Consider the following 13,447-nt stretch of genomic DNA (forward strand, 5'->3'; position numbering starts at 1 on the left):
ATGACTAGAGTTGGACTCCAGTGCTGCCAAAACCTACCACACATCATCTTCATCCAAGATATTCCCAGGAGTTTTCAGATGGAGCGTGCGAGGGCTTTTGTTTTGAATTAACTTCCGGGTATTCTGCCCCGCCCCCCAGTTCCAATGTTCATCATTTGACCATTTAGTAAGATGAAAAGCACACGTAAAAAAGCATTGCAGTCAAGTCACTGTTCTGTTAACTTGTTCACGGAAGAAAATCAATTGTTAGTAAGGTGCACGGAATAAATTACCAGTAATGTTCACGAGGACGGACTTTTATTTTGAAATCTGTTTCTGCACGCTCCTACCGTAAATCATCACGAGCATACATTGGATTACTGTACAACGAAGGGGGCTGTTTGCCAAATAGCAGGCTGGTTTTATTGCATTATGAAGCAACAGTAATATGTTGTATCTTTTGGTGTACGTTTATTTATTTCGAATGACATAATAATTATACGAAAAGGTACAGGGAGGAGGGTGCACGGCAAACTGTTTTTATTTTTTATATAATTAGGCATCTTTCTAATAAAGGATGTAAAAACAAGAAATAAAAGTGGCGTTTTTATTTGACATTCTGGGGTTGTAGAAAACACATTTAAATAATTATTACTACACAGAGAAGCGTCACGGTGCTCGCGCATCTTACGCACGGACCCGCAGCTGAATCCATTCTCAGGTCGACATCTTTTATACAAAATAAGGGGGCTTGTTTTTTTGTTTTTTTTAAATAGCCCACTCAATATGATCACACCACCGTGTTTCAGCCCTCTGCCTCTTTTTATTGGTGCCTTTTAAAAGCTGGGATGGGCACCATTCTGCAGGAGCGCGCGCCACAACAACACGCGTCGAGGGTTTCCATCATCAGGGACAGGAAGAACAACAACACGCCTAGTGTGGCCAGGTATCTCACATATGATTCAATATGATCTAATAAAATGTTCAGACAGATGCTCTGACGCCTCCATGGATCCGTGTATCCGCGGTTTGATCTGCAAATGCATTTATCCCCCTTCCTAATAAAACGAAATACACGCAAACGACAGGATATATAATGGTGTTGCTAGATTTGAATTGTGTGTTTTCTATGCATTGGCTGTGTTTGTTAATATTTCCTCGGTTTCTCTTCTTCCAAAGCAGCAGAATGGGCCGGCGGCAGGCACAAAGGAAGCCGGTGCAGCCGCAGTACATGCTACCAAGTCAAGAAAATATTAATGAGAAGGTGAGAGTGAAGCACAACTGGAGGTATGAGAGGAATAATCCATCCTGTAAACCGCTTGGAAACCATTTTGATGACTACATATCATTTTTTAAGCAGCAATGTTACATATTTTATGATTAGACATATTTTTTTGCTAATAGAATTTTGATCTTTTTGCCAAGCAATTTGAAGACATCTCCTAGACCTAGAGCTCTTAGAAATTGCAATGGGAATCAAAATATTCTGGATTGTCCGATGAAGCAACAGTGAAAAAGTTTCACCATTACTGTGAAGTGAGGATATGTTTAAAGAATGAAGGTGTATTAGTAGTTGTGTGTGAGGCATGAAAGGAGCCTTATATAAAATGTATTATTATTATTATTATTATTATTATTATTAATACCATCTCTCTGTTCATAGAGGCTTCAGCAGATAAGGAAGCAGAAGCCGAACCCCCCCTCCACCAAACAAGCTACCTCTCATCACAGGTGAGACTGATTTCAGAGTTCAGAGAGCAGGATTACAGTGTTCCTAAAACCCTAAAAACAGCAGATAGTGTGTGTTGTAAAGGATCAGATGTTATCTCTTCTCTGTGAGCTGTGCTGTTCTGTTTGATAATACTTTCAGTGTGAATCTAATCTTCTACTGCCTGAATCTGCTTTATGGTTTCCACTTTCTTTGCTTCATTTGCTCTGTTTTTAATTAAGCAGGTGAACCATATGTTCATAAAATAGTGCGTGTCAGCTGAACTTTTTGTATTAAACTAAAATGGAGCATTTTCTGTCAGCTCAGATTTTATTTCTTCTTTTTTAAACTGTAGTATGTGCTCATGTGTTTCAGTGTTGGTGTGTAGGCTGCTGCCTGGATATGCTTTGTAGGAGCAACATACTAATTTGGCCATTGTTGATTGTTTTATCATACTTTTTTACACCACAATTGTCACGTGGATCTGGTTTAAGGTATGTAGTCTACCTGTTGGGTTTGTTTGGTAAGAGAAGGAGGTGATTTGGTTCAAATACCGTTTGTTGACTGTTTGGTTCTACTTTGGTTATTGTCTGTTTTTTTTTTTTATTAAACTTTATTAAACGTAACCTCAGTACGGACTGCTTATTGGGAACGAGTCACAATGATGATTGGAGGTTTTCTCACTACATGCTTGATGAAATGATTTCTGATCCTAAATATCTTGGCATCTTCTTTTCTAAGGTCACATTGTTATGTTGTCTTACACAATACACTTGAAAACATCCAATTGATATTTCTTGTCTCTTTGTTTTTATTTGCATTGCATTTAACATTGAGGCAATCCAAAAGATACTCATTAGGTTACTGATTACATTTTCTTAACTATTGTAACGGAATATATTTACTAACATCATGTTAACTTCTCCCTCCAGAACTCAGGGATCCTCGGAGTCTAAGAGCAATCCTCCGTCTCCTGCAGAGGACAGATCTTCTCAGCATAAAGAACACAGCGGTGTAAGAACCAGCCGACACTCAGAAGCTTTTCCCTGCCACAATCTGTCAAAAACCAGCCCTGATCTCCTGGAAACACCTTCAGAGGTACTGTTGGAGCTTTATATCGCCTTATATTTTAAACATTTCTTGCTGTTAGTGTTTCTAGTAAATGTATTCTTAGTTATTGAAGTTTGTTAAAGGTCTCCTATTATAAGGTTTTTCATCAATATATTATAGGTTTCAGATATATACAGAACATGTCTCTGAAGTGTTTGACTCCAAACACCAAACAGATCATTGCAGCATTACCCATAATCCCCTCTGTTTCAGCCCTGTTTCCAAAGTGCTGATTCTCTGTCTGTTACTTTAGATGAAAATAAGGAGCCCCTCCCCACGCCCCTCTGAGAGACATTTGGTTACAAAGAACTCAATGGTGCTCTAGGAGGAGATTCAGGTGATAAGGGGGGGCGGGGGGGTTACCTTGGTTGCTGATTGGCTAATGGTTACACAAGACAACACATCGTTATGACATCATAAAGTGGCCAAAATCTAATCAGCTCATTTTCAGACAGGTTTTTATAGAAATGGATCAGGACAAAAAGAGAGAGAATCTTTGTTCCTGAAACTTTCAGAGTCTCTTTCCACAGAGGGGACACATGTTGATGTAGAAGAGACATGAAGAAGAGGGGACACATCTTGATGTAGAAGAGACATGAAGAAGAGGGGACACATGTTGATGTAGAAGAGACATGAAGAAGAGGGGACACATATTGATGTAGAAGAGACATGAAGAAGAGGGGACACATGGTGATGTAGAAGAGACATGAAGAAGAGGGGACACATGTTGATGTAGAAGAGACATGGAGAAGAGGGGACACATGTTGATGTAGAAGAGGCATGAAGAAGAGGGGACACATGTTGATGTAGAAGAGACATGAAGAAGTGGATTTTGCACAATAGGTGACCTTTAAGTTAATTATCTGTTTTATTTCTATATCATTGTGTCCGCTACAGGTAGGAGTTCTGAGCGTCGATGGCGACAGCGACAGCGACTTGTCCGAATCAGAGAGACTTCCTGTGGGCTCTTTTAGCCGTGTTCCCCCTGAACTCAACCTGAGACCAGAAGTCATCGAGGCTGAAGACCTTTCCTCTCGCTGCCAACGACCCAGAGGACACGGACTCGGTGCTTTTGACTTCCCGGACTTCCTGCCTCCGCCTTTTAACTCGTGGAGTCTGAGTCATCTGGCGGTTTTCTACAACACGGAGGGTCGGGGGGCTCCAAGACCCAGAGCTGTGGGCCCTTTGGAAAGATACTTAGAGAGGCTTCTTCAACTGGAGTGGAGGCAAATCCAGTCCGTGGAGGAGGAAGGTGGGAATTCGGGAGATTTTTCCTCCAGCTGCCATAAATCTCCTGCGTCCTCCTCCTCTCGCCTCAGCTCTCCGAAGTGTATCCTTCAGTGTCAGCGCTCCTTCCCTCTCACCTTCCTCTCCTCTTTGGCCAATCACTCGGCACTACTTTCTGGATGCGCCTGCACTATCTGCCGGATACGATACTCCGCTTGTAGCACTTCCTGCTGTCGATCAACGTCCAGGATTCCCAGAAGGAGCTACAGCGAGAGTCGGATCCCTTCCTCGGACAGGATCTCCAGAAATCAGAGGTTCAGCAGCCCTCTGAGGAACAGCCACATGAAGAGGATGCAAGCCTCAGGGAATCTACGTAACCCGGTGCAAGGTGCGGATGAGTGTCCGTCTACTTCTGAAGAAAACAGGGTTACAGAGGTGTTGGACTGCAGGACTACAGGAGGAGGGGGTGGGAGGAGGAGGAGTGGTTCAGCACAAAGAAGAAGAGGAGTAGGAGGAGAAGAAAGACTAGAGAAAAGACGAAGTGGTTCTGAGGTTAGACGAGGAGGAGAAGAAAGACTAGAGAAAAGACTAGAAGAAAGACTAGAGAAAAGACGAAGTGGTTCTGAGGTTAGACGAGGAGGAGAAGAAAGACTAGAAGAAAGACTAGAGGAAAGACTAGAAGAAAGACTAGAGAAAAGACGAAGTGGTTCTGAGGTTAGACGAGGAGGAAAAGAAAGACTAGAAGAAAGACTAGAGGAAAGACTAGAGAAAAGACTAGAAGAAAGACTAGAGAAAACACGAAGTGGTTCTGAGGTTAGACGAGGAGAAGAAGAAAGACTAGAAGAAAGACTAGAGAAAAGACTAGAGCAAAGACTAGAGAAAAGACTAGAAGAAAGACTAGAGAAAAGACGAAGTGGTTCTGAGATTAGACGAGGAGGAAAAGAAAGACTAGAGGAAAGACTAGAAGAAAGACTAGAGAAAAGACTAGAAGAAAGACTAGAGAAAACACGAAGTGGTTCTGAGGTTAGACGAGGAGAAGAAGAAAGACTAGAAGAAAGACTAGAGAAAAGACTAGAGCAAAGACTAGAGAAAAGACTAGAAGAAAGACTAGAGAAAAGACGAAGTGGTTCTGAGATTAGACGAGGAGGAAAAGAAAGACTAGAGGAAAGACTAGAAGAAAGACTAGAGGAAAGACTAGAAGAAAGACTAGAAGAAAGACTAGAGGAAAGACTAGAGAAAAGACTAGAGAAAAGACGAAGTGGTTCTGAGGTTAGACGAGGAGGAGCTCAGCTGAAGGATCGGGGAATAAAACCTGTCGCTGCAATAATGGACAATTTACCTGGTTTTAAAAAGTCTCCAGGAAACAGACAGAAGCAGGTGGACTTTGTTATATGACAGCAGGTTGAGAATCATCTTTATCACGTTCAATATTTCATTAAGAAATTATATCTTCAATGACAGATGACAGGAAGTGTAGAGAGAATGTCGTTTTTTCACTACTGGATGTCATACTTTACCAGATTTGTTTGTTAGATTGTTTTGTTTAATCCAATGCTGTTATTGCAGGTAAATAAAGAAGTGCAACAACATGCACTTCTGATCGGATCCGTTTACTTTTACATTTAAATCAAGCACAACACATTATATATTATTCGTGTTCGGGAATTTTCTGTTTCAGGTTTGTCAATAAAATGCTGAGAAATAAAAATGTACCAACATTTATAAATGACATTTTTAAAAACAGCCACTTGTGGAGGATGCTAGCCTCAATCCACTGCCAGTCAAACTGAAGGGAATAAAACCAGACGCTGTCGCTGCAATAATGGACAATTGATGTGGTTTTAAAAAGTCTCCAGGAGGCAGAAGACAAGCAGGTGGACTTTGTTATATGACAGCAGGTTGTAAGTGTAATCCGTATGCAATATTTGGAAACTTCACGTAAAATATTTCATTAAGAATGTATGTTTTCAACAACAGGAAGTGTAGCAAGATTTGAGTTTTTTAATTACTGGATGTCATACTCTGCCAGATTTGTTTCTTAGATTAGATTGTTTTGTTTAATCCAATGCTGTTATTACAGCTATATAAAGAAGTGCAGCAACATGCACTACTGATCAGATCCATTTACTTTTACATTTGAATCAAGCACAATACATTATATATTAGTGGTGCACCGAATGGGAAATTCTAGGCCGAAACCGATATCGAAAATAGGAAACAGTTGGCCGAAAACCGAATGCCGAAAGGCCGAAAATGATTAATAGAAATATATATATATAGAAATATATATATATATATATTTAGAAATATATATATAGAAATATATATATATAATGTATACATTTTTTACCAATGTGGTTCAGCTGCCTGATTATGGAAAAAAAACATGATTATGGCAAAACTTAACTTAAATAATAATCACTATTATGGGTCCATAAAACATTTATTCAGCACTTTTGAATGCATACAGTACATTAATTCCAAGTCAAGTGCATTTTCTTTTCTCTCTAGGATAACTACAACAAAGTGCATTCAGAACAAAGACAAGGTGCTTTAAAACTGCATAAACATCTAGGCCAGTAGGCCTACAACAAAATAGTGTAAATAAAGACTGTAACAGCCAGGCCTTCAACAACAACAAATGCACCTATAAGTTTGGTAACCTAACGTGTTGTTGTGATGACGTAATCAAAACGCGGCGACAAGCACGGCGCGCGACCATGCTCGCGGCTGGCTCACAGCCAACATGTCTGCCGCTTGGAGATATTTAAAAATATCAGAGAGAGAGGCGCGGATTGCGATTTGTAAAACGTGTTCAGCTGACATTTCTCGAGGGGGTGTAACTGCAAAGACTTTCACCACTTCGGGATTACTCCACCACTTGAAATCAAAACACCCGGACAAATATGCGGAGTATGATCAACGTAACCCTGTTCTCTGACATTCGATAATTTTCGGCGGTCGAATATTCGGTGCATCCCCTATTATATATTAATCTGTGTTTTTTGGTTTGTCAACAAAATGCTGAAAAATAAAGGTTTACCAAACTATTATAACTGGTAGATTTTATTTTTTTTAAGTAAAAAAAAAGTGTCAAAATGCTGTAATTTAGGCTTAGTTCAATAAAACACAAATGGCACCCGTCTGTCCTGTTGAAGGCCTATATAGGAATCACAAAGGTCCTCTCTGTTTAGCTGATGCAGGAACCATCTTTTAAAAATGTCTTGGTTTCTTCTTTTCTAAGGTTTCATTGTTTGGTCGTCTTACATAATGCACTTAAAGGGGCCCTATTATTCTCAGGTTCATACTGGAACATGTCTCCATGTTTTACCGAGAGAGAGCATACCAGGGGAAACCCCCCCCCCCCCTCTCTCTCGCTCTCTCCCAAAAAGCAGTGTCTTTATGCTCAACAACAGGATATAAAAACCTAAGACACCTCCTCCATACCCATATTAGTGGAAACTGGGCATGGCCTCTGATGTACAGGACTGGACATGACCAGACATATTCTATTGGCTATGGCATAAGACACACCTTCCCATGTTGGTGTAAAAAGGACATGACCCCTACTCTGCAGGACTTGCAAAATATTATTCTCGGCTATGACATAACCACCTTTTTGGGGCCTCAGTGTGTTTCTCCTTAAGTCCGGAGCCCCCTCCCTGTGAACTGCTGTGAGAGGAGAGGGAATAAACTGCCTTCTCCCTTATCAGTGACACCCATAAATCATTATAGGCCTTACACTCAATTTAACGAACCACTTGTGTTTTGTCTGTAAATATAGAAAAACCTAAAATATGAAGCATTTTCATTGTGGGTTATACAAGAATATAATTGATTATATTTGATTATAACTAACTTTCGTTTTAATTATTCAACCTGATATGGAGATCTCAACACAGGTTAACATGCAGAATGACGTCATTTTGGATGCTAAGTAACCATGTGCTTTCTGGGGCTAAATCTTTATTAGTAAACCGATTTAACCGGTAAAAGTTCCTTCAAAATAAGAGTCCCGATCTTATTACTATCAAAATAAAAGTGCAAAAAGAAAACTTTACCATAGGAAAATATTGGTATACAAATATAATCACTTCTCTAAAAAGGTAACCCATTTTAAATATAGTTAGACATATTAAAGGTCATTTACAATAAAAATAATAATATTAGTAATGAGCTTTTTATTTGTATAGCACCTATTACAAGTATTGCAGCAGTAATCTTAAACAAAGTGCCGCGAGGGACTAAACAAGAGAAAAAACACTGTGGACACGCAAAAACTGAGTCTTTCCAAAAGTATGCGTTTGACCTTTAATTTCCAAAGCAAAAATGCAATATTCCATTTCCATATGCGTATATCCTTGTATGCGTACGTGCGTGCGGTCAACAAAAATTGTCCTTCTCTAGCTCACTCGCCCATCTATTACCAAGTGCGCAGGTAAAAGCACCCGGATTATAAGTACAAACGTCACCACACAAATCCAATGACACGCCCACCACCTATAGTGACTCAGAAAACATGTATCGTAACAAACACAGAAATGGCTTCATATGTGGCTCCTACATTCCGGCCCCTAATTATATCAAAATAATAATTACACAACTGAAAAATGATGTAGGAGACAATCAAGGAAAAACCTTTTCTTCTTTAGGCAAAAAATAGAAAATAAAATAAAAAATATATAGTTTGTTAGCCTATGAAGGAGTGATCTTTACTATCACTTAGTAAAAAGTCGGAAAAAACGTCAATGTCAAAGTCTATGAAGTTCATTAATTTCCTCACGGCTCTTCTGCTTCCTGTAGAAGGCAGATCTTTGTGATAGGCCTGTCCAGATAGCTAGATTTTGTCTTCACTCGCACCTGATGTACGAGTCCTCTTCTGTCTGGAATGGTTTGTACAATCCTTCCTCGCTTGACCTCAAAAGGTCCAAAATAGTCAACTCCAACACGAGTGAATGGAGGTTCATCTGGAGAAACTCTGTCTCGAGGTAAATCTGCCATCTGCTGCATTCCTGGAGCTCCATTTAGTCGCCGACAAACAATACATTTTGACAGGGTTTTCCTTATAGCCACACTAGCACCAGGAATCCAGTATCTTTGTACAGGCTAGATAGCATGTGGTTACGACCACCGTGTCCCACATCTGGGTGTACTTGCCGTAGAATGATGTCATAAATGTGAAGATCTTTTGCCAATATAGCAGGATGTTTAGATTCTTCAGGCATTGCTGCTCTACTGAGACGTCCTCCCACTCTCAGAACACCATCTTCAAGTACTGGGTTGAGCTTGTAGATGTGACTAGTCCTTTTCACACCTTGTCCCTTTTGCAAGCCTTTGATTTCATCAGGAAACCTTTTTCTTTGGCAAAAGCAGATAATTTCCTTCTCAGCTTTTCGGAGGTCCTCAATAGAAAGAAAACCAGAGACCACCTGAGCCTTGATAGTCTGCATTTCCTTTTTTATCTCTCGGTCTTGTTCTTCCTTATTCAAGCCAGACTGAGCAAGAGTCAGACTCAATTGCTTCCTCTTCAGACTAAGGCACAGCAGCAGGTTTTTCAACCTAAGGACCCAACCAACCGTCTTCTTCAGGTGGATCCAAGAAGAGAAGTGATTGATCAATCGGGTTACAGCATCCATCTCTTTTTCAACCTGCACAGCGTTCACATTCAGACTTATCTTGACCTCAGGGTCTTCTGGTGCCGTTTCAGAGCCATCAGGGTTCACAGGCCACTGTTCTTCAGGTCCAGTGAGAAACTGAGGTCCAGACACCCATGTGTCATCTTTAAGGAGCGTTTCCACTTTGACTCCCCTGGAAGCCCAGTCGGCAGGATTGCTTGCGGTGGGAACATATCTCCACTAAGATGGATTTGATACGCTGCGTATTTTTGAAACCCTGTTGGCGACGAAGGTTCGAAACCTTAAGGCAGGGGTGGGGAACCTTTTTCCTCTCGAGGGCCATTTAAATCTTTTCAACATCCTCTGAGGGCCGTACAAATTATTGACCTTTGCTTAAAAATACTAAAATCACAGCCCATCCATTCGCCTTTCTTTCATGCTGTGCAAAGAAAAAACAACCTCTTAATCCAGATATCTGAACATGACTCGCGCATGCACGTGCACGGTGTGGCACGACCACCAAAACAGAAAGATATGGACACAAGATGTGTGCAAATGCATTTAAATTCATATCCATGTGGACATGATTTAAGGGGGAGGGTACCTAACCTCCTCTAGGGGGGTCCGGGGGCATGCTTCCCCGTGAAGATTTTGTTTTTAAATATTGAAGTTAAAAGCATCAATCTGGTGCACTTTGAGAGCAAAATTAAGAGATCTATGGATACATCTCTCAACACCCATATGAAGCAGAACTGTAAGCAGATTTTCTTTTTCTTTATGGATATTTTACAAATCACTCTTTTAAACTTTATTCTTTTTTTACTGTCATATAGTATTTCATACCTGTTTTTCATTTATTCTCTTATTTTTTATAACTGTAATGATCATATAAACGTGTGCCTCGGAAAAAATTGTTTCCATTAATGGTGACCAAAATCAGGGCCGTGGGAAGTAGGAGTGCTGAGGGTGCTGCAGCACCCCCTTGTGGAGGACAGGGGATCTGCACTTCCACAAGATATAATAAAAAAAGAACGAATTTTCAGCCTTGATGTAACAACATTCATAATTAAGTAAAGATAACACCCTTTTCACCCCGGTTACATTTTCCATTTGCCCTGTACGATGGGCGCTGTAAGTGATGAAAGTGAGGGATGTTGGCTTAGCAGGCGCCCGCAGCTCACAGCCAAAGTGAGAGAGATAGAGAGAGGGGATACCGCGGGGATACCACGGCACCGGCGGGGATTGTTGTTAGCTTCTGCTGCGCTTACGGATATAAGAAGCTGTTTCTACAATAATGTGGAGGGAGAGTTCTGTCCTGTCAGACTGAGAGGCTCAGTGAGGTAAAGGACTCTGAGGGCTTAGATAGTTCACTTTAGTCTAAGTTATCTCAGTGGGTCTCAAACGTTTTGATCACAATTGATGTAAACAAATATTTCCAAGGCACACCTTTTATAATTATTAGGATGAATAAAAACAGGTTTGAAGTCATTCCAATGTATACTATAGGACAGTGAACCAAAAATATCGTTTAAAACTGGAGAGATTTAAAAATATGCATAAATAAATAAATGTTAACTGGTCAAATAAGATATGAATGAACAACACAAATAAAATAAGTTACATTTATTTGTTTTTGTTTATTGTAGGTTATTGGAAATGTTCACATACTTATTTGATTAATAAAATGCAAACCGATCTTTTTCATATGGGTGTTTTAGAGTTGTACCCCCTAGATCAGTCTCTAATTGGGCGCTCAAAGTTCACCAGATTGAAGCATTTTACTTTAAAATGTTAAAAACATCTTCCCGGGGGGGCACCCCCGGACCCCCCTAGAGGATGTGAAGTCCACCCCCCAATTAAAACATGTTATAATACTAAATACATGTGAAGCCTTGTTATATAAGCTGTCCACCATGTCAATATGTTTATCTTTTTGTAATGTATTGGTCTTTTGTAGAGGTTTTTCCTTGCCAGCTAAAATCTTGCCTATAGGGCAGCAAATTGGTCAAAACCGGCCCTGGTGTCATACCAACAGCACCCCCCATTTGAAACATGTTCCCACGGCTATGACCAAAATGTTTGAGACCCACTGAGATAACACTGAGAGAGTCCTTTAGCTCACTGAGCCTCTCAGCCTGACAGGAGAGGACTCTCCTCCACTTTGTTGTTGAAAAAACTCCTAATATCCGTTAGCGCAGCTCGCTAGAACCAGAAGCTAACAACAATGATCTCCGGTACCGGTGCGCTCTCTCTCGCACGCACACAAAATGGCTCGTTTCACACACACAGAGAGCCGAGCTTTAATGAAACACAGAGACCCAGACGTAATAGTACTGCATCATATTATTTTCGAATCAATAATTTTTCCAATAATGAATTTTTTTTTTTAAATCTTTTTTTTAATAACCACTTTTCCTCCTGGTCTCTCGCGCCCCCCCCTGTCATGCCTCTGCACCCCCACTTTGGGAACCACTGCTATAGATGGTTTCACCATGTACATCATGTGCAGACATAAACAAAACAGTAACTCTCTCATGTCAAAAACTATTCTTTAAAATCAACTTTTCATTCCCATATTTGGACGGACACGATAATTTACAGTTTTTTACTATGTTCAATCTGAATTTTCTTTAAAATAAAAAACATATTGATTCTGACTCTTCTACATCCAACTCACAGGTTTATCATTACTTTGAGAAAAAAGATGATTAATTTAACCCTTTTAGAAGGGAAGATATGGTCATTTGTTCTGGGAATGTCATTTTCGAGCCTGAGACCTGAAAAGCAGGCTCAGGGCTTAAGACTGTTCATGTTCAAAATTTCAAATATTGCATTAAGTGTCTTAATAAGAGTTTTGAAGTTCCTTCACTTCATCTTTTTTTTATTGTAAAACCTAATAAAACAAGGTGAATTTATTTTCGTCTTCTGGAATATAGCCACGAATTACAGTTTAAATGTTTTGATTATCTCCAAAAGAGATTCTGTGCAAGGGTTTTGTACTTGACAATGACATGTGTTTGGAAAACTTTTTCTGTTGCATTTGAAGGTGAAATATGTTGTTGATGATCAATAAAACAGAAGCTAATTGATCAAGAGCTGACGAAAAACCTTTCAAACTTGTATCACTTTGATTAAATACTGATGAGAAAGAACTGAACGCAGACTTAATGTTGTATCATATTATATATCAGGGGTGTTTCTAGAAAGATATAGTATGAGGTGATACTGTGGCGCTGATCTTGTTTATCAGATATATCAATTATATCGAGAACATGACGCCCGCAAACAAATGGACGTAAAGAACAACGAGACGTAAAAACAAAGCTGTCTCTGCCGTCTGACGCTCTGTTTGATACTCATATTTCTGGAGGAATTATACAGTTTTTTGAAGAACAGAAATATTGTTGTATGGCATCACTTTAACATTTTACGGGGGGAAATCTGCATTTTAGTTTGAAGGCTCACGCTGAGAGTTAGAGGGCGGAGCGTACTAAACGAACCAACCTTTCACAAGATAAACAAAAGTATAAGTTTCAGTGTGGATAGGTTCATAGTTCAATTAGTTCACACTTTTTAACTGATGTGCCACTTGACAGATATTTGGTTTGTGAAACACTATGTGAGCCTACAAGTTTACATACAATAAATCAGTTTATACTTTAACTCAAACACCACTTCAACCCTTAATCCAGCAATGAATCAGCACTTTGGACTGAGACACTCCCTGAGTTACACGAGAGGAAACAGAGTTCAGCAGAGGAGGTCTGACACTGCTCCTCCCTCAACTGACCTGACTGGAAAGTGAAAC

The 13,447-nt window shown here is 39.9% G+C and overlaps 1 protein-coding gene across 3 annotated transcripts; it reads left to right on the top strand.

Annotated features, from left to right (window-relative positions):
• Window positions 1-550: 550 nt before the first annotated feature.
• Window positions 551-6,309, top strand: LOC307041499 (uncharacterized protein). Of its 3 annotated transcripts, XM_079684950.1 has the most exons (6): window positions 554-925; window positions 1,159-1,243; window positions 1,643-1,710; window positions 2,620-2,785; window positions 3,695-5,061; window positions 5,221-6,309. In XM_079684950.1, the coding sequence occupies exons 1-6, from the start codon at window positions 828-830 to the stop codon at window positions 5,417-5,419; spliced, it is 1,983 nt and encodes a 660-aa protein (XP_079541076.1). In that variant the 5' UTR covers window positions 554-827; the 3' UTR covers window positions 5,420-6,309. The 3 variants fall into 3 exon arrangements, with proteins under 3 accessions (XP_079541075.1, XP_079541074.1, XP_079541076.1); XM_079684949.1 differs by having other exon boundaries at window positions 551-925; window positions 1,162-1,243; window positions 3,695-6,309; XM_079684948.1 differs by having other exon boundaries at window positions 553-925; window positions 3,695-6,309.
• The last annotated feature ends 7,138 nt before the right edge of the window (window positions 6,310-13,447 follow it).

This window comes from Notothenia rossii (genome assembly GCF_949606895.1).
Source record: "Notothenia rossii genome assembly, chromosome: 5".
NCBI classification, from domain to species: domain Eukaryota; kingdom Metazoa; phylum Chordata; class Actinopteri; order Perciformes; family Nototheniidae; genus Notothenia; species Notothenia rossii.

Excerpts from the sequence above, each read along its gene's own strand:
- LOC307041499 (XM_079684948.1), top strand. The coding sequence starts at position 828 with ATGGGCACCATTCTGCAGGAGCGCGCGCCACAACAACACGCGTCGAGG. Across the intron at positions 926-1,158 it reads AACACGCCTAGTGTGGCCAG|CAGCAGAATGGGCCGGCGGC; the intron begins GTATCTCACATA and ends CTTCTTCCAAAG. Across the intron at positions 2,786-3,694 it reads TCCTGGAAACACCTTCAGAG|GTAGGAGTTCTGAGCGTCGA; the intron begins GTACTGTTGGAG and ends TGTCCGCTACAG.